Genomic DNA, 21,676 nt, shown 5'->3' on the forward strand with positions numbered 1-21,676 from the left:
GTTGCCTATCATTTAACCACTGCTGCATTGCTGGAAATGGAGTCATGCTAGGTGAGTCTTATTTTTTCCTATTTCTTTACAGCCAAATAATCTGAAGTTTCCACGTATCTTGCTTCCCTTTAACACAGGTCTCAAGATTTTACTGACACTGTGCTAGTCTGGCCTTGACTCTGGGTATGTGGGCAAGATGTGAGCCTCCACAGACTAGAGGGAATGGCTGTCACTGCTTGAGCTATCCCTGAGTTTAAGAGGCTAGTTCTGCAGTGAGGCGTGGTGAAGCTCCCGGTGCTTCTCATGCTTCTTTAACTCTGACTGGCCCTCATTTCTGGTGGGGATCTATTATTCAAATCCTTCTCATGATAAATGGTGTCTTATTAAAATTATCTTGTCCAAGTTAACACAAACCCTTTTTAAAAGAACGTTTATTTATTTAAGTAATCTCTACACCCAGCGTGGGCCTCAAACTCATGACCCCGAGATCAAGAGTAGCATGCTCTTCTGACTGAACCAGCCCGGCCTACCTAACAGAAACCAGTGTGATCGAGGATGAGCCTATTTTATGTGACCAGATGAAATGATCAGCTTCTGGGTCTGAAGCCAACCACAGTCTCAAAGAATTTCTCAGTATACCCTAGACTACATTCGCCAGTTTCAGGTGCCAGGCCAACCCTGTTAAAAGGTCAAGCCCTTTTCATCTCCCAGAGTCCAAAGTAGGTGAGGTAACAGAAGCTTAAATTTAATTCCAGTTCAGTTATCTGGTGACAACATAAAACTAGGTTCATCTACCCATTCCCCACTTGTTTAGCCTAAATAGTCTCCCATCTTTCAAAGTACAGTCCAAAAGTGAGTTCCTTCACAAAAATCACCCTTCTGGAACAAGCTATCCTCCCCCTCCTGGAGCATTTGCAGGATAAAACATCCATTTAACACTTCATTTTATGATTGTGGTAGAAAGAAATCTCCTACATTCTTATTCAGTCCTTATATAAAAATTTAATATTTTGTTCCCTGATTATAATTCAGCTAGGAGAGTAGCTACCACACACTATAATTTTGGCAATTTCTATAACACCTATTAAGTGTGTATGAACTAAAAAAAAAAAAAATGTTCAACAAATACACAAGCATCCTCAAATCAGTAATCCTCTCCCCTAAAATCTCCCAAATCTCCAAATCCTTAAAGACTTTACTAATTTAGAAGAATCCCAGTAATAAATATTAGTCCACAAATACGCATTTCCTTAACTTCAAGGTAAATTTAGACAGATGATGGATAGAAAAATGAGTGGTAGATGAATAGGTAAATATATAGATAGATTTAAGAATATATGTATTAAGCACTGAATTGCTGGAAAGGTATATGGACTGAGGCCATTGCTAGAACCAATGTTGCTTTTAGCTAAGAATGCTGTCAGTTCAGGAGAAACATAAATATTTGCTTTACTCTTCCCCTAAAGTGCCCTTTAAATCAATGGAAAGTCAACTCTTATGGAAATTAATAAGAAATTATAAGACAGTGTCATTTCCTAGCAAGAGAAATGGAACAGAGATTTAAAACAAAAACAAAAACCCTGGGCTCTCACACATGTTATCATGGTTTGAGAGCCCACTAGGCTGATTCTGCAACTGTAAAATGGGAATATTAGTCCAACTTACTTCTCAAAGTCTTAAGGGATCATACGTAATCACAGACAAGACAGCTTTGTGTAAAATGTAAACATGCAAGGCAAGGCATCATTAACATAAGACTATGACTTTCTCAGATCTACGTCTCTTCTTTAGCTTGAAGTCTGTAATCATGTCTTTCAATATTTTTCTATTGTAAACAATGAATACACATTTCTCACAAACTCAAGCACATTAGAACTAGAATTTCTGGGTTAAAATGTGTGATTTTAAGAAGTATTGCTAATACAAAATCTCACCTATGCATTTTCTGGACCAGCGCAATAGAAAAAATTATTTCCTACACCACCTCTACGTATATTACTATCACTTTTTTTTTTTTAACTTTGACATCCTTATTGGTGAATACTGTAGCTTTTACTGTAGTTTTAAATTTGGGTTTAAGTATGATTGAGCATCTTATGTTAGGCTACCTTACTCATACACATAATTATCATTTGTATTTGGGTCTATTTCTGGACCCTACTCCATTCCATTGATCATGTAGCAATACCAAATTAGTTCCCTCCCCCCTTTTTGTGTTTTCAAGATTATCTTTGGTGTTGCTGCTTTTTAAAAATTTTCTATAAGAACTAAAAATCAGCTTGTCCAATTCTAAAAAAAATACAATAGGTAATTTTATTGGGATTGAGTTAATAGAATTTCAAGGGAAATGACAGCATGAAGTTTCTAACCCAGGACTGTAAAATGCTTTTTATTTAACCAAGGCTTCTTTTCTATCCCTAAAGGAGGATTTTGAAAGTCTCTTCAGACAGGACTTGCACACTTCAATTTTATTCCAAGTCTTTTGGTCATTTCATATGAGGGTTTTTTATTTTTTTATTAGCTCTTACTGCTTATTGATTTTTGAGTTCTCAGTTCTGTACCAAGCTCTTACTCAATATGCCTATTCTAAGTCTTTCAGTTCTCTTATTAAGTTTTCCAAGTGTATAATCATCTGCCAACAATGATCATGTTATTTCCCTGCTTTCCAATTATTATACCTCTACATCATCTCAACGACTTCCAGAAAAGTTAAAGAAGTCCAGAAATCTTCTCTAAAAAGCTAGACACTGATATGCACATCCCTGTCTTGTTTCTGGTATTAATAGGAATATCCCAAGTATCTCCCAATCAACAACCTGTCGCAGCATAGTTGTATTTAATCAAGTTTTTAAAAATACCCATCTGTTCCTACAGTAATAGGTTTTGTTTCTATTTAATGAAGTATGCATTTCAAGTTATACTGAAATGCCCCTGTGTCATCATAAAGATGTTTTTCTATATTCACTATAATATGAATTATATTACTTGCTAATAATGAAACTTCCTTGCACTTTCAAACTTCACTTGGATGAGTGATACTTGATTCTTTGCCTTTAGTAAGGATTTTCCCATCAATATTCACATGCAAGATAAAATCATTTCATTTGTGCATCATTGGACTTGGATATTTTTTATATATTCACATTTTAAAACACATAAAAGCTTTATTTAGATCCTATAAAAACTTATAGTGCATTGAAATTAGAATTCCACTTTGAAGTTTAATGCACTTAGTGATGTGGGTAGGTGGTAGGGGTTAATTCCTCTATGAACTATTTCATCTAGGATACTTAACCTATTTAGGTTTTCTGTATCTTCTGGAATCTGCCATATATTTCTCTTTAAAATTAACTACTTTATTTTGCTTTTTAAATATGGCATGGAATTGGACACAATTATCTCTCCCCCTTTTGTTTTTGTTAGGGTATTTATGATTCTTGTATTTGTTTCTTGATTGGTTTATCTAATTTCTACTTTTTGTACCAAAAAAAAAGGAAAAAAAATCACCATTCAGGCTTACTCTGTATCTTTTCTATTTCATTATTTCCTATCAACTTCATACTAAATTTCTTCCATTTCTCTAAGAACAACGTTTAAACACATTTGACTATTTTTGGACTGGAGTCAGTTTAGAGACTGGGAAGTGAGGAACATAGGAAGTTAAGCAAATTCAGGGAGTTTGGCTATAAAAGGGAATAGAGTAAGTGCATACTTATAAGGGAATGTTAAGTCTAGTGATACTATACATTTGGAATTGTTTTTAGGTGGGTGAGAGTTCATCCTTTGCAACAGGAGGCAGAAGACAGGAATGTCTGTGTGGTCACTGTTAATGGCCCACTTGAGGTATGTGGTCATAAATAAACAATGAGTCCAGTTAGCACAGCTGGTTTCCTCTGGTAACATTCTACAGCTTGGGTACATACGAGACAGGCACAATAAGAGACTTGGGCTTATCCTGAGTTGGGGTTCTATCAAGTGGGCCAAAAAAAAAAAAAAAAAAAAAAAAAAAGAGCACATGCATGAAATTCTGCCTAAAATTCCACAGGGTTCATGAACACATGGTAGATGCAATTTTTGCAAGAGAATCTGAGAACACCGTAATACAAGATAGCACGAAGCAGGGAAATGGATTTCTTAAATGCTATTCAGAATCTGATTCTAGTGCATAATAAACAACAGTTGAAGCTTTGCTAGGCAGGATAGTAAAAGCTATCTTTTTCACCTCCTTGTACTAGCAGTAAATTTCTTTTTGGCCTTTAGGGATGGGACCCTATTCAGCTCTATTTTTCTCCTATTAGAAGGCATATGAGAATTTTTCAGGGATGCAAGTGTAGTGGATTTCTTTATTTAAGCTTACAAAATACATGCTTATAGAAAATTAAAACATTATAGAAATATATAAAGCCAATCATGAAAGTTCTCCCACAATTTTACTCCCTCACAAAGCCATTGTTAACAATGTGGTATTACTATCCCATTATTTTTTAAAGCATTAACAAGTTAATCTACAAAAAAATGCTTCCACAACTTTTACCTAAGAGTAAAGTTTGGACACCTTATTGTAAGTCCAGAGACATTCCTCACTTTTAATGGATAGAAATAAATTACATGAATGTACCATAATCTATTAAACCATCCCTTATTGATAGGACATCTGAGCTAGTTTTAATAATTAAAGAATAAAGGTGCAGTAAACTTGCTTGTGTACACTTGTCAGATTATTCATACTGGGCAGTTTCCTAATATCTTTAATGGAGAATTAGCCAAACGCTTTGAGCATTTTCAATATACTCTGAAAAACAACCCTCCTACAGATTATAAAATTATATTCCCACCTACAGCATGCAAGATGGGGTATGTATAATTTAGAAATATTTGTTCAAAATTATGGTGCATTTTTAAATTTGAATAAAAATCTCTATCAATTGTTCTTGTAACTGTGTTTTCTAACTATAGAAAGTGAAAGTGGGCACAGTTTCTTGACTGATGGGGAATTAGGATCCTAAGGGCAGGGCTTTGAAAACTCCTATTTACCATAAGGAATAGGTATCAGCAACTTAACACTTTTCCAGAAAGTCTTCAAAAAGACTGCAGCCCTTGCTTGCCACAGCTTCCAATACCTCCACTGGTATCTCATTAATTCGTCCAGGTTTTGATACCTATATTGGTATCCTACTGCTTGTAGAATAAAATCCAAACTCCAAACGAGCTTTCTCTACCACCAACCAGCTGTACTCATTACTCAACAGCAGCCGACAATTCTTTGCTCCTAGAACACACCCCGTTTTACAGGTGTGGTTTCATTCACTGTATGCCTCATCCTAGGATACCAGTTTCCCTCTCTGCCCTCTCAAGACTCAGCTCATATACCCAGACTCTATGAAGTCTTCCACAATGCTCTCTGGGAAAAAGTGATGGTCTTTTCCTGCACTACTCCAGCTTTTTGCCTCTATCTCTATTATAGCACTTCTGTAATAAGCTAACTAGGGTGATGGAGGATATACATCTTACTTGGCTGTCTCCTGAACAGCATCCAGTGCAGAACTTTGTAGAACATGCACTTGAAAAACTGTTTGTGGAATAAACATACATAAGTAAGACTTCTAATCCTTTAATCCCCAATTATTAGTCAGATACTAGTTCTTAAAGGACTACAGCGAAAACAAAAACAAAGCCCCCCCCCCCAAATGCAACTGCTCCCCTTGAAACAAGTCCTTATTATGGTAAGCAGTTTAAGTTTTTTTTAAAAAGGTCTTTTAATAAAACTGACAATTCTACTTTTAGAATAGTCATGTTTAACAAACCTACACAGGCTTGATATCTGCATCTTACTTCCTAGGATCTCTATTTATTTTGGAAATAACAACATGGGGGAGGCAGTTTATTATAAAATATGAAACAGGAATCATTTAAGCATGTGAGTTTCTGCTTTATATTCCTAGCCAGAGCACAAAATGACTGGATATTCTCATCAACACGAAGTTTTTTTTTTTTTTTTTTAAAGAAAAAAAAAAAGGAGCCACCATGAAGATAATGCCATATTAAAATCTCTTTCTCTTGATAATTTCTGGCTTCCAGCTGACTGGATGAGTTTCTTCTGTCTGGAAACAAAAAATTAAAGAAGTTAAAACAAAGTATTATTAATTTGCTTTATATTAAAACTCTCTTCCTAACAAAAATAAGGCATCTCTTCTTATATTATTATATTGATTTATATATTATATTGATTGGCATTATATTTTTAGAAGTTCTTCAACAATTTTAGGAATAGCTGACAAACTTTTGCATCATCTGAACCTAATAAAGAATGAATGGGTTCACTACAAATTCAGTTCATGATTTTTCAAGTCTAATAAAATTACTATTTAGGTATTCTAGTAATACCAAAGCTTACGATTTTAAAGTTAATTTGCATAGCAATTTATTTGTGTAAGATTTTCCCGAGTAATTGTAGTAAAGATAAAATTAAAACTATGGATTCACTGGCATCAACAAAACCAATACAGAAATCTATGAGCAGACATTATTCAAGATGACAAATACCACAAGATGGGATTGGGAGGGAGACAAACCATAAGTGACTCTTAATCTCACAAAACAAACTGAGGGTTGCTGGGGGGAGGGGGCTTGGGAGAGGGGGGTGGGGTTATGGACATTGGGGAGGGTATGTGCTATGGTGAGTGCTGTGAAGTGTGTAAACCTGGCGATTCACAGACCTGTACCCCTGGGGATAAAAATATATTATATGTTTATAAAAATAAATAAATAAATAAAAAATTTTTTTTAAAAAGATGACAAATACCTTAATACTATGAAGATCATTTTCCTTTCTGATAATTTCAATAACTTTAAAATGAGAAAGTACTTGCAAAATTGGTATGGTTGACTTACTTTACTTCAAAATATATGTGAAATAGTAAACTTACCGCTGTATCATCTTCTTTATACACTTTAATGGTTTTATCAGCTTCAGCTGTTAGTAACCGACTTTCAGACTGATCAAAAGCACAGGCAAATATTCCTGATTCACTGTCCAAAGATCCAGGCTGCACAGCTGCATGAACTCTCTGGAAATTGTAGCCAGTTCTCCAGTCCCAAAGATGCATAGTGCCATTGTCAGCTTAAAGGAAAAAATCTAATTAAACGTGGTTTCCTTTGAACAATTCAGCTTGGCAAGCATTTAAGCACCATCCATGAGTCAGGCACCATGCCCATAAAGACTAAATAGAGTTCTAAGACATAGGCAATCCAGCTTCTCTTAATATTGGTTTGTCTATGTTCATTTGTGGCTAATCCAGAATTTATTATAGAGCTCAAAAAGCACCACAAAATGCTATCTAGTTCTGGAATACGTAACCAAAATTTAGGTAATTCTCAGCATGAATAGGTTAGATTTATCACGTGGGAACTCAAAGAAGACTAAACTATGAAATATGCTGCATGTATCACAAACATGCATGAACACACATGGGAACAACCAAATACACATTAATCAGGCAAGTTCTGCTATAATACTTAGGTGGGATGGCTTAGAAATTTTATAAATGTTTACTCATTTACTAAAAGAAAAAATGACAAACTAAAACACATTTATTATTAAAACCTTACTTTACCTCCAGAAACAAGCACTCCATCGGAATTCACTGTCAATGTGTTAATAATAGCATTATGACCGGAAAGATTTTGAATAAAACTTCCATCAGGGAATTTCCACTGTTTTATATTATCGGGAGAACCAGATGCAAATGTATAACTGAAATAAGATGAAAAAGAATTCACGACTAAGTAAACCAAGTTAAGTAAAATGGTGAATTTAGAAAGCTTTTTATGGTTATATTCTACGTATGTAGTTATGGATCTATATAGTTGTAGCAAAATATTATTGTCATACCAAGAGGTAAAATACGAAGACATTTGTTCCAAGTTAAATCAGATCTTCAAATTATTTTTAATGTATTTTAAGTCCTAGATTAATCTTTGTCCTTTCTCCAATGCTCTCCACTGAGCTAAAGCAACAAATGTACAAACCTCTAGATTCACATTAAGGGCAAGGGGTTATGAAACTATTCTGGACAGAGCAAGAGAGCGAGAGGGGACTCTATGAAGAAAGGAAATGAATGGAAGAAACAGAGGGCAAGAGGAAGAGAGAGAAAAAGGAAGTGAACCAGAGGAAGAAAGGGAGCGAGGAAGACAGAGAAAGGGAGGAAGGAAATAATGGATAAGAGGGAGAGGGAGGACAGAAAAAAAAATCATCATGGCCAGAAAAGTGTCAGGGTGATGTGATACAAGGAACAGATTGAGATCTTATGCTCCTCTATGGACACCCTGATTATAATGTTCAGGGTTCCTACTCTTTTTTTCTATGTATACTAACTTCCTCCTTAAGAATTAAACTATTCTATGTATATCTCAGTATCCAATAACATTTCTGTCAAACACTAAATCCATCTTCTTTTAGCCTCTACTTTGACATGCAGCTTTTAGCCATGATTTATTTATATGGTCTCATCTGACACTCTCATTTTTCACCTTGTGGAAAATTTCCCTCATTATATATAGGTCATGAAGCAAAATACTACACAAGAAAAATGAAAGAAATCCATGTTCGTAAGTGGCACAGGCCTGGAAATGACAATAGCTAAACACCTACCAAAGTAGCACTAATGTTGGTATTTCTATACTTATTCTAAAAATGGAAGAAAAAAGACAAGCTAATTAAGAAAATGTACTTACTGTCTTGGATGTAAAACCACAGCCCTGACTGATTTTTTGTGATTTGTTAATGTGACTCTTGTTTTTCCAGCCACCAAATCCCATAATCGTATTGTAGTATCATGGCTTCCTATAATGAAAACACACATCCACAAAATATAGACCAAGAAAAATTATGCAAAAATTAAACATAACATATGAATGAGTTTTCCATAGACACATATATACTACATGAAAGTCATACCAACTCCTGGCTCATTACTTTACAGTTCCAAACTTATAGGTTGGTTTTAAATTAAAAAAAATGAAGTAAGTGCCTAAAACACTGTCAACTGAACAGCTAGAACAAACACCAGTAGTTCCCCTAATGATAGGGGAAGGAAAAAAACAAATGATTTTTAATTAAAAAAATACATCAAGTGAAGAAATTATTTTCTACTCTTAAAGGTCTATTATTAATCTTATCATTAGCAAAGCAAGACTCAAACCAGCTCTAAAGGTTATTGGTCTCTGGGTATTTTGTCTTTTAGTTTGTTTCCTAGACTAGTAATTTTGATACTATGAAACAATGTCTGAATGTATCTCACAGCACCATTTTCTAGTCAGACGTTGCATGACACCGTGTATGACATAGTCTATGATAGGTAAATATATCCTATGAAATGAGTAAAGAGTATGAGATAAAAACAATCAAATACAATGTACCCTCTGTAACAAAGCAAGAGTCATAGTGAATATGAAAAGTGTAATGTATAATCATAACGCATTCTGATCAAACTGTAAACTTAGACAGTATCAATTATACCAGTAATAATCTGTGGTTCTGCAGCTTGACACCTCACTGTAGCAACTGCATTGGTATGTCCAGATAACGTATGTACACTGGCTTTAGTTCTCACATCCCAAATCTGTAAAAACACAAGAGACATACCATCAGAGAGAACAGGTATTCATATCTTGGGCAGGTAACTGGACCAATTCAAGGCTGGGAATTTACCAGACAACCGTGCCTGAATGGAATGAAAAATCATTTCAAAGAAAAGATAATGATATGTAAGCTGGATGGGGAATGTAGACTGGAGGCAGCGGACAGGAAAAAAAAAAAAAAAAAAAACTAAAAGATCAGGGTACTGAAAGTGGAAAGTGTTAAGAATGGGCATAATGAGACTACTGAAGGAAAGAGCTAATGGAAACTACTGCAGTGATGGAAAAAATGCGTGAGTGTCCTACTTCAGAGGCAGGGCACTCCCAATAATAAACATGATGAAGCCACAGCACTGAAAATGAAGGTAGAAAAACATACATGCCAAGAAACTGAGGGACTGGGCTACTGCTGGTGAAGACATCTATCTTTAATACTCCAACAAATAATATAAGACTCCCTAACCAAATATGCATAGTGTAAGATGCAATATGTTTACAAAGAAACACAAAGCTCTATTCCACTTACCCGTGCAGTGGAATCCCGACTACAGGTCACCAGCACATCAATTGTTGGGTGCAAATCCAAACCATACACTGCACTCAGATGTCCATGATAGTGCCTTATAACCTAAAAATAAAGCAGGAGAGTTAAAATATCTATAAAGAAAACCAGTGGTTCTTAATGTTTTAAATCCTTAACTCCAAACTTACCTTATTATATTCGAGATCCCAGCATTTGACTTGTTTGTCTTCTCCACAGGAGAACAGGTAAGGGCTCCGTGAGCTTACTATCACACCACGCACTGTACTAATGTGCCCAGTTAATGACAGTTTTAATTTGCCACTAGCCAAGTCCCAAATCTGCAATGAAAGAATATTTAATTTTTCTTAATTATTTCAAAGCAAATTTTTAGATTCTTAATGTTAAAATTAAATCTTCACAAACTAAAAGTATAAACATACAAAACTTTAAAATTTGCAAAATAATTTCCCACTAATCTCTCTTGTTAAGCAGGGGAAAACAATTAAAAAGCACATTCAAACTGGGAAATTATTTGCAGTAAGTGACAAAATCAAAATCTTAACATCTAAAAGGTATCGCAGATGATGAAAGTATGACTACCATATTAACTTAAGCAAGGATGGCAACAACTTAGAAAAAAAAAGACAACAAAACCCTACAGAAACAATCTAAATGTCCATCAATGGATGGATTTAAAAAATGTGTGTGTGTGCACGTGTGCACGCACGCACACACACACAATGTACGATCATTCAGGCATGAAAAAGAATGAAATCTTGCCATTTACAATATGGATGAACTTCAAGTGTGTTATGCTATGTGAAGTAAGTCAGACCAAGAAAGACAAATATTATGTGATTTCGCTGATATGTGAACTCTAAAAACAAACAAACAAAAAAAAACAAGCTCACAGATACAGAGAACAGATTAGTGGTTGCCAGTGATGAGGGTGGGGAGTGGGTGAAATGGGTAAAGAGTCAAATGTACAAACTTCCAGTTGTAAAATAGGTAAGTCATGGGGATATAATGTTCAGCCTGGCAATTATAGTTAATAATACTGCACTGCATATTTAAAATTTGTTAAGAGAGTAGATCTTAAAAGTTCCCACTATAAAATATATAAAAATATAAAAATATATCCCACATAAAAATATATAAAAATATAAAAAAAGTTCTGTAACTATGTATGGTGACAGATGTTAACTAGATTTGTTGCAGTGATTTCACAATATACACAAATACAGTATCATTATGTTGGACACCCAAAACTAACATAATATTGTACATCAATTACACCTCAATAAAAAAATACATACATGCTGAAAGCCTTAAGAACAGCTTTACTGGGTATCAAAAGTTCAACCCCACTAGAAATTTTTTATGGACAGTTTTTAAAAGATTAGATAACCACTTCTGTTTAACATGTTAGTAGATATTTTTAAAGACACACAGTGTGTTGAAAAGGATCCTCTCATACATTGCAAGTAACAATTCACCCATTTTGGAAAGTAATTTGTACTTTGGGTATCAACTTCAAAAATGTTTGACCCATTAATTCCATTTCTGGGAATCTATCATAACAAAATAACTTAAAATACAGCAAAAAACTTTATGCACAAAAATTACAGCAGTACTTGTGATAGTGAAAATCAAGACACTAAAAACTTTGATGTCTAACAATAGGAAGAGTATAGATTATCTAAATGATGTATCATGAAACCATTTAAAAAAATGTTCACTTTTATACAAAAATATGCCTCTGATATACTAAGGAGGAAAAAAGCAGAGTACAAAATTACATATCAATTGTGATTTTTTGTATTTTTTTTAATATTTGAGAGAGAGCGTGTGCATACAGGGGAAGGGTGGGTGGAGCAAAGGGAAGAGAGAGAGTCTCAAGCAGATTCTATGCCGAGTGCAGAGCCTGACGTGGGGCCTGATCTCACAACCCTGAGATCAGGACCTAAGCTGAAACCGAGAGTCAGTCGCTTAACTGACTGAGCAACCCAGACGCCCCCATCATGATTTTTTAAAGATACATATTTATACACATATAAAAAAGCTCAGAAGAAAATGTAATGACACATAGGCACAGAAATAAATACTTAAAAAGAAACTTGTTCAGATTATCTGACAGTGTTGGATTATGTATGGGTCTGTGTTCTTTAATACTTTTCTGTATTTTCCACACTTTTTATATATAAGCATGCTTGAATTCTATAACCAGAGTTGAAAAAATGTTAAATATCAAGGTTTTAGTGGTAGATAGAGAATATGTACTGTTTGGAAAAAAACCTGTTATTTAAATACCACTTTCCAAACATACTTGAAACACTGAACTGATAAAGATAACAAATTTTACTCCATACTCAGGTCTAAGAAATCACAGGAACTCCAATAGCAATTCCAATAACAATAAAAGATTAAATTTATGGAGCAAATACAAAGTCATAAATTCTTTTTCTTCCTATTACCTTTATAGTTCTGTCAGCAGATCCAGTTACGAACCACTGATTTCCAGGTTCTACAGCAATACAGCGAACCCAGCCAAGATGCCCACTAATCACCTGTGTAAAACAAAACGTAGAATGGGCAGACTCATTAGACGTTAAGTTAAAGTTTATTCAATATCAACTCATGACACATAAGTCAAGTTTGAACAGCCGCTCCTTGTATCTTCAAATACATTATACAATTATTTAACAATTAGATTTTAGAATTATAAATACTAAATTACCTTCAATCAGTAAACAGATATACACGAACTATGACATAGCTATACAATGGAATACCACTCAGCAATAAAGAGGAATATATATGCCACAATTTGGCAGACTCTCAAAGGCATTAAGCTGAAGGAAAGAAGGAAGTCAGTCTCAAAAGGTACATACTTTGTAATTCCATTATATAACAAAATTGAGAAAACACCACTATAGTATGGGTAACAGATGAACAGTTGCCAGGGGTACAGAATGGTATGACTACAAAATAATAGTGCAGGACTGTTTTTTGTGTGTTGGAACTTCTATACACTGACTGTGGCAGTGATTACCCAAATTTATACGTCTCTTAAAATTTACTTGGTATGTACACCAAAAGAAAGGCTATTTTAGTATGTAACTAGAGAACTAAAATTCAACGTATATATTTTGTATAGCTATGGTTTTCCTACTATATATGTTTCATTTCAGATCTAGTACATTTTGAATCTTTTTTTTTTTTTTTTTTTTTTTTTTTTTAAGATTTTAGTTATTTGCCAGAGAGAAAGAGCCCAAACAGGGGGAGCAGCAGGCAGGGAGAGGGAAAAGCAGGTTCCCAGTTGAGTAGGGAACTCAATGTGGGGCTCAATCCCAGGACTGCGGGACTCTGACCTGAGCCAAAGGCAGAGCTTAACAATTGAGCCACCCAGGTGACCCTTGAATCATTTAAATTTACTACAATTGAAATGATAATCAATAGAATAATGAAAGAAATATCATCATATGTTGTTCTTCCTCCTGGCCTTCACATTAAATACTTCAAATGCTTAGATAATTTATTTCATCTGTTCTCCACGTTTTAATAATTTTGTCAACATTTTATACTCTATTTTACAGGAAATATGTGCATGGCTTTTACTTAAAGAAGTCTCTTTCTAAGATGTCTTTTAAGATTGTGCCTAAAACCCTTCCCACATCCCATCTCAGATCACTTTATCAGTTCTCATATTCACTCCTTTTCTTCCATATTCTATTCCTGAGCTCTTAGTAAGTGGAAAGCAATAATCATTCCTACAGTGGAGTAATATACATATTCACTCACCCTGTAGAGTTTCCACGGTGGGTGCCACTGGGGTTTCGGCATTGTGGGGGCTTTTTTAGCCATCAGTGCAGAGTTCTTGGCATTGCCAGCCTCCATAACGGCCTAGATATAGAACAGATTACACTATCGTTAAAGATATCATACCTAATATTTCACATTCATTCAAAGAAGAAAAATTCAGAAAGGGGATTTATGAGTTTTTTTTCTCTTAATTGAAGAGGAAAAGACAATTAAAATATGGCATAAATAGAAAATGTTGGCATAACTGAGACTTCGATTCAGAACTTTATTTTCCATATGTTAATTTTAAGTATCAGTTAAAAAATCTCAGAGGCACAACATTAGACTTAAGAACACATATCACTGTGCATGGGTTCATAAACCCTGCTCTGCTAATTACTAGCTGACTGGCTTTAAGTAAAAATTATATAACCTCTGTGCCTGCTTTGTAACATGGAAGTAACAGTGCCTACCTCAAACAGTTACTGTGAAAATAGTGTTAACTACTCTAAATGCTCTGTGTAAGCTTCTATTATTATTTGAGTAATTGTAAGTGGATTAATGTCACTGCTTTTCGTTGTTGTATTTTCACATTATGGACTTTATAGCAAAAGGAGAAACTATTTATTTTCCAAAAAAACATTTAAGTAGTATTTTTCTTAATATAAATTCAATTAATTAACATGCAGTATATTACTAGTTTCAGAGGTAGAGTTCAGTGATTTATCAATTGTATATAACACCCAGTGCTGATTACATCATGTGTCCCCCTTAATGCCCATCACTCAATTAACCCCATTCCCCCTCTCCTCCAACAACCCTGTTTGTTTCCTATGGTTAAGAGTCTCCTATGTTTGCCTCTCTAATTTCATCTTGTTTTATTTTTCCCTCCCTTCCTCAATGTTCTTCTCTGTTTCTTAAATTCCACGAATAAAATTAGGTAACTTTCTCTGACTTATTTCTCTTAGTATAACACTCTCTAGCTCCATCCATGTCATTGCAAATGGCAAAATTTCATTTTTTTTTGATGGCTGAGTAATATTCCACTGTATATATACCACTCTTCTTCATCCATTCATCTGTTGATGGACATCTGGGCTCTTCCAGAGTTTGGCTACTATGGACATTGCTGCTATCAACACTGGGGTGCAGGTGCCCCTTTGGATCACTACATTGTATCTTAGGGGCAAATACCTAGTATTGCAAATGCTGGGTCATAGGTAGCTCTATTTTCAACCTTTTGAGGAATCTCCATACTGTTTTCCAAAGTGGCTGCACCAGCCTACATTCCCACCAACAATGTAAGAGGGTTCCTCTTTTTCCACATGCTCTCCAACATTTGTTGTTTCCTGAGTGGTTTATCTTAGCCATTCTGACTGGCATGAAGTGGTAACTCATTGTGGTTTTGATTTGTATTTCCCTGCTGCCGAGTGACATTAAGCATTTTTTCATGTGTCTATTGGTGATTTGTATGTCTTCTTTGAAGAAATGTCCATTGATGTCTTCTGACCATTTTTTTGACTGGATTGTTTTTTGGGTGTTGAGTTTGATATGTTCTTTATAGATCTTGGATCCTAACCCTTTATCTGATAAAACTTTTGCAAATATCTTCTTCCATTTTGTAGATTGTCTTTTGGTTTTGTCAACTATTTCCTTTGCTGTCCGAAGCTTTTTATCAGGGCACCTGGGTGGCTCAGTGGGTTAAAGCCTCTGCCTTCGGCTCAGGTCATGATCCCAGGGTCCTGGGATCGAGCCCCGTATCGGGCTCTCTGCGCAGCAGGGAGCCTGCTTCCTCCTCTCTCTCTACCTGCCTCTCTGCCTACTTGTGATCTCTGTCTGTCAAATAAATAAATAAACTCTTCAAAAAAAAAAAAAAAAAGCTTTTTATCTTAATGAAGTCCCAATAGCTCATTTTTGCCTTTGTTTCCCTTGCCTTTGGAGAAGTTTAACTAATATTTTAAAAGGTATTCTAGCTGATGTACCATCTACTATTAACATCCAACCATCCACCCAAAAAATACTTAAGTCCATAAGTTCCTACCATCAAGAAGCTTATATTACCTCCTCCTTAGGAGACAGAAAGCCTGGGCAGAGATCTATGAATGGAGGCAAAAGAAGAAATGTGGTGGAAAGACCACAAATTCATTCATTTAGCCTGCAGTTACTCAAGTGACAGCCTGATAAAATAAACTAGATATTTTCACAGTTATTCTTTTTATAATTACTTTCACCAGTAACATTAGCTGCCATTTAACTTACAGATAGATAAACTTCTGTATTTCTAAGTATTCATTTATAAGATATACCTGCACAGCCTATGAATATTACATTACGAACAGCACTCAACTCAAATTGTATAAACCAACTTAAGAGTTTAAAAAAAGAGAGATTTTCCTATCTAACACATACCAATACACGTTTCAGAATAGCATTCCTTGTATTTTTAATAGTGGACAACAAAGAGTAACATCACACTATATCAACGTTAAGTATTACGTACAATGTGCAACAGACACAGAATTTGAGTTTTAAATTCTAAATGATATGCAAAATCACTAGCAACTTAAATTTTAGGGCTATGAAATATTAACTGGCTCAGTCAGCTGTTATCTAATGAGAAGCGAGGAAAATTTTTCATTTACTTAATATTTAACCTAAGACTCTTGGGATAAAAGGAAATAAAGCAACAAGTTCCAAAAGTTGGAAATCTGCAGCGTGATTTGACACAGAAAAACTTACTGGAGTCATCCCTGCAGGCTGTGAACGGTCAGAAGCCCCTGGATGTCGGTATTCACCTCCAGCAGGTGCATTACGATTCGCATCAACCCTGAGGCAAAAGAAATGTCATATTCTAAGTAATTGTCTTCAGTCATGTGTTGTGCAGAACCAACTCTTCAAATTTTGTAAGCAATGATAAAGGAAAATATCATATAACATATAATTATAAAGAAATCTTAAAATGAGAAAAAACGTAAACACAGAATTATGCTTTCAAAATCTGTATAATTGTAAGCGTAATACTTCATACCTGGTCTGAGAAGAAGGTAATGCTACAGCTAAGGACTGTGCGGCTGATTCACTTGGCATTCTCTGGATCTTAGTATCTGCTGTCAAAGCAACCCCTGTTAAAAAAAAAAAAATCAATTCCTTTTAGTAGCTATCTTTGATTTCACTTACAGGGGTTTAAAATAAAATACTGGAAGAAAACATGTGATTATCTCCAGGAGATGATTATTACAAAAATTTCTCTGATGTTTTATCTTTTATTTCTATTTTTTTATAATAAATATAATTTAAAATCAGGTAACTCAAATTGGATTTAACCACAAGCAGCCTGGTATTAACATATCCAAGATAGTAAAGTTGAATTTCTATTATCTTGAGACATTACCTTCAGATATTAAAATTAAGCAGTTCCCAAATACGAACAGAATGTTTTCAAGAATAAACGTAAATTACTAAACAAGAAGCAACAATTTGCCTGTACTTTCAATATGGTAATTCCATCTTCTAAAATTACTAGAACCTAGAACCTAGAACTAGAAACTTTTTGTCCTCCACACCATTATACTAGCCACTCCATTTATGTGCCAGCTGTCTACACACACAAATATCTAGTGGACATTCTATCACACCTGCTTCTACACTAACACTTCTATCACTTTTTTAAATTTAGTGATAATAACATGTCTGTTTAAACCTCCATATAAGCATCTTTTAGCCTGGAGCAATCTTAGTGTCTTTGAATTCCCAGCAGAGCACCTGAAAAAAAATCTAGATGTTTAAGAATGTTTGCTGAATGAAATGATATGAAACTGAGTATTAGTTAACTATCATCTAAAAAGCTGTGCCTGGATGCCTGGCTACTGAGCTTATCTTGTATTTTATAGGCAATTAGAATCACATTACTGGTTCATTCATGGAAATGTCTGTAAGATATTTCCAGTATGTTACAGCTCACTTACCAGGTCCTGGTGGATATGGATGTGTACCTGTCACCAAATATTCAACTTCTTGTCCTTAAAAAAGGAAGAGGAATCATCATCATCATCAGTGGCAAATTTATCATATATACAAGCATCATTTCTTTTAATGCATATTAAATTAACAACTAAAATGCTCAAATTTTCCCAACTAAACCCAAAGTTCAGAACCAAGATATACTGATTTTTGTTTTGACTTCTGAGGAACATGTACATAGGAAATTTCCTTGACTATTTGCTAATATGATGTTTAAAAAGCTGTATAGGGGCACCTGGGTGGCTCAGTGGGTTAAGGCCTCTGCCTTCGGATCAGGTCATGATCTCAGGGTCCGGGGTTCGAGCCCCGCATCAGGCTCTCTGCTCAACGGGGAGCCTGCTTCTCTCTCTCTGCCTGCCTCTCTGCCTACTTGCGATCTGTGTCTGTCAAATAAATAAATAAAATCTTTAAAAAAAAAAAAAAAGCTGTATAATTATAGTGGCTTGTAGAGAGATCATCCCACCAAGTAACAACCAACTCTGGTTTTTCTTCCACGCAAATGACTTCTCTGGAATCTTAGATTATCTTTAATCACTGCAATTTCAGTGCTTAATATCACCTTTATGAATGATAGCCAAAACAGACAGATGGTCTTCCCCTGGGTTAGAAATTTTTCCTTTAGTCACCACTGCGACCTTCTCTATATCCTAAGAATCTCTGTTATTATTATTCTACCACTTTTTTATTTCCTATAAGAAAAAATCCACCAAACCAATAATCTCACTCACTACTCCAATGAGGAAATCAAGACTTCCATTATAATACCAATATAGTTGTTCAACAGGATACGGCTCTAATCAGTCCTTTTGGGACAGGCACTAAAATATTTCATTTTTCCCTTTTTAAAATAAAAGTCCTGATATTTTTGATAACGCACACTCACCTTGATTAGCAGGATACTGTTTATGACCATATGAATCCGATGCATTCTGAGGACATTTCTCTTTAAAGTTTTCTTTTGAAGTAGGCATATGCAACACAGGACCATACTCATTACGCAGCTTGATTGCCATTTTCCGTTTGTGACTATTTAAAAATTATGAACATAAGAATGTATCTCTGAGTTCTTTAAATATATTAACCCATGGAAATATACTCAGCCAAGAAACACAAGTACTTAAACAGCTAGGTTTGCCTAATCATGTAGAAAAAAATTCTATGAAGTTTTTAAAATTAAATAGTATTTTAAAAAGCTCGAAGTGCATTTCCACACTTTTGTTCACAATCCACCACATAGCATCCATTAAGTCTAAGTAACATTTTAGTTTGTTAACCAATAAATATAAAACCTTTCATGATAAATTATCAAGGGTCTGACTTAAAAATATATAGAAACTAATATATCCTTGTAAAAACCTCAAAGTCAAAATACTTTCCTTCAAATGTATAAATATAAAACTATAGTAAAAGCTTCTATCATAATCTTTACTGGATGTATCTAAAAAGATTAATTAGAACTAATCAAAGTACTTAATTAGTCCAATATTTTTTAAAAGAAATGCACTTACTATATTAATTTTAAGAGTAGCTCACTTTATAAACTAAATATAAATGCTTGTCTTAGGAATTAAATATAGTTTAAAAGAAGGGTAAAGGACAAAGGAGGAACACTGCACATAATGCAATCCCAGACTGGAGCTGGAGATGTAGAACCAAAAATATGCCACCACTCAAAAATCTTCATCATACTAACGAGAAAAGATGGGAGTAGAGGTACTGGCCAGGTACAATTTCAGCTCAGCAAGGCTCTGAGAGCAGCGGGAAGCTGAAAGCACATACAAAGTGATTGATTATAAAATATAACACCTAAAAGGGACTGTCCTAATTACTGGGTATTTATAAATGCAATTAATTAATGGGTTTTTTACTGTGAAAGACAAGGCCAAAAAAAGTTAAATCAGCTTAAATCATGCCCAAACACCATTCATTATTGAATAGATATCCTATGTTAGTACCACTCACTAATCTTTAAAGGTCCCCCTCTCCCTGCTCTCTTCCCCCAACATGAGAAGTTTAAATATTCTAGCAACAGAAAAGGAACAATACCTACCTCTCTTCATCCAAAGGCACAGGTTTTCCATTATCAGCTACAAACATGTCATGCGTTCTCTTCAATGACCTGAACACAAGTGTGTGCACAGAATGTTTCTGTACCTCCTAGAAAGAAAGAACAGAATCACATACCTAACTACAAATTACACATATCATAACCTAAATTAAAGTCAAATTAGTTATACACTTTACATGTTTAAATATGTAAAAAGCTCTGTACCACTCACCACAGCTATTTGTAGCAAGCTATAGGAGTCAAGTTCAGAGAAGTAGAGGAAACTCCTCATTGGCCAGAGCCCCAGGTATACCAATAAGGGATGCCTGAGCTTAGTCACATATTCAGCAAATATTTACTGAGCTCCCACTATGTGTCTGGCAGGTACTGTGCTAGAAGCTAGCAAAAGAATGAGGAAAAGGCAGCCATGGTCCCAGTGCTCAAGAGAAAACAAAACAGGCAACACATTTTAATAAGTGCTATGAAGGAAACAAGCAAGGGGCTGAGGCAGAGAAAGAACTTAGGATAGTTATGAAAGATCTCTCTGAGGTATTAGTTAAGAAGAGAGGTAGCCTTGTGCACAGTAGGGGCAAGAACAATCCAGGCAGAGAGAAAATGCCATGTACACAGAACAATGAAGCAGGAGCTCCAAGAGAACTGTGTATGCTCCAAAGGAAGGTGGACTGTGATGCTGAAATGAGGTTCCAAAGGTAGACAAAGTGCACATCAGATTAAGAATTTTTTTTTAATCTCTGCAATAGTCTACACTTTTGCTCTAATAACATGGGGCCAAAAAAGGATTTTAAGCAGAAAAAAAAAAAAAAGCCATGATCAACTTACATTTTTAAACAGATCAATCTGCGGAGGGGGGAGAGTGTAACTAAAATGGAAGCGAGAACACCAGAAGGGAGCAAATGCACTTGTCCAGACAAAAGATGATGTTGGTCTGAATTAAGGAGAAGACAGTGGATATGGACAAGAATCAAGAAATATTTCTGAGATAAGATGGACAAGGCTGGCTAACAAAACAGCTGATGCAAAACTTCAAAATGGCAGGTTGTCCTGGGGAAGAGCTGAAGGAAGGCACAAAGTTAACACCAGAAAGGGCTGCCAGTCTTTTAGGACACACAACCATTGGCGCTATTCTGCAGACGGTGAATTCAACGCATCCAGAAGCGCTGCCGACTTCAAGGGTCAAATAAGAACTGAGAAATTCTCTCAGGCTTCTCGCCCAGGAATAACTTCCAGCTAGTGCTCCCATCCGGCCTCTCTCTATCCCAGAAAAGCTTAAGAAGAGACTACCCGGCCTCAACCAGAGAGCCTCCCTTCGCAGGCTCTACTCTGCCCAAACGCCAAACACCTTCGTTTTTCCACGTCAGCCGCCAAAGAAACACATTCCAGATGCGAACGACCCCTCAGTGCCCAAATGCCACTCTACCTCGACCATGATGCTGCCGTACAACACGCCGCTCCAAGAGACAAACGCTAAACCGCAACACAAAAACCGCTGCCACAACTGTGCAGTCCTTTCCGGAATCGACCGCCCTGGCGCCGGATGTGACGCAACCCGCGCACGCGTACTGATCTCCCGACGGCCTTCTGGGATCGAGAAGCGGGCCTTTTTCTTCGGGGGCGTGGCCTTGGCCCCGAGGTAGGAG

The 21,676-nt window shown here is 35.5% G+C and overlaps 1 protein-coding gene across 2 annotated transcripts; it reads right to left on the reverse strand.

Annotated features, from left to right (window-relative positions):
* Positions 1–4,303: 4,303 nt before the first annotated feature.
* On the reverse strand, positions 4,304–21,527 carry PLRG1 (pleiotropic regulator 1). Of its 2 annotated transcripts, none has more exons than XM_032862601.1 (15): positions 21,457–21,527; positions 20,022–20,128; positions 18,855–18,997; positions 17,917–17,970; positions 16,980–17,073; positions 16,691–16,778; positions 13,952–14,053; positions 12,625–12,717; positions 10,339–10,488; positions 10,154–10,255; positions 9,509–9,611; positions 8,725–8,833; positions 7,605–7,744; positions 6,918–7,111; positions 4,304–6,092 (listed from the first exon to the last, which is right to left on the reverse strand). In XM_032862601.1, exons 1-15 carry the CDS (start codon positions 21,463–21,465, stop codon positions 6,033–6,035), a joined length of 1,548 nt encoding a protein of 515 aa, XP_032718492.1. In that variant the 5' UTR covers positions 21,466–21,527; the 3' UTR covers positions 4,304–6,032. The 2 variants fall into 2 exon arrangements, with proteins under 2 accessions (XP_032718492.1, XP_032718501.1); XM_032862610.1 differs by lacking the exon at positions 21,457–21,527 and adding an exon at positions 19,665–19,736 and having other exon boundaries at positions 20,022–20,133.
* Between the last annotated feature and the right edge of the window lie 149 nt (positions 21,528–21,676).

Source organism: Lontra canadensis, unplaced genomic scaffold, assembly GCF_010015895.1.
Source record: "Lontra canadensis isolate GAN:19392208 unplaced genomic scaffold, GSC_riverotter_1.0 scaffold1, whole genome shotgun sequence".
NCBI lineage: Eukaryota > Metazoa > Chordata > Mammalia > Carnivora > Mustelidae > Lontra > Lontra canadensis.

Excerpts from the sequence above, each read along its gene's own strand:
- PLRG1 (XM_032862601.1), bottom strand. Across the intron at positions 18,998-20,021 it reads GTGCCTTTGGATGAAGAGAG|TCACAAACGGAAAATGGCAA; the intron begins GTAGGTATTGTT and ends ATTTTTAAATAG. Across the intron at positions 6,093-6,917 it reads ATAAAGAAGATGATACAGCG|ACAGAAGAAACTCATCCAGT; the intron begins GTAAGTTTACTA and ends TTTTGTTTCCAG.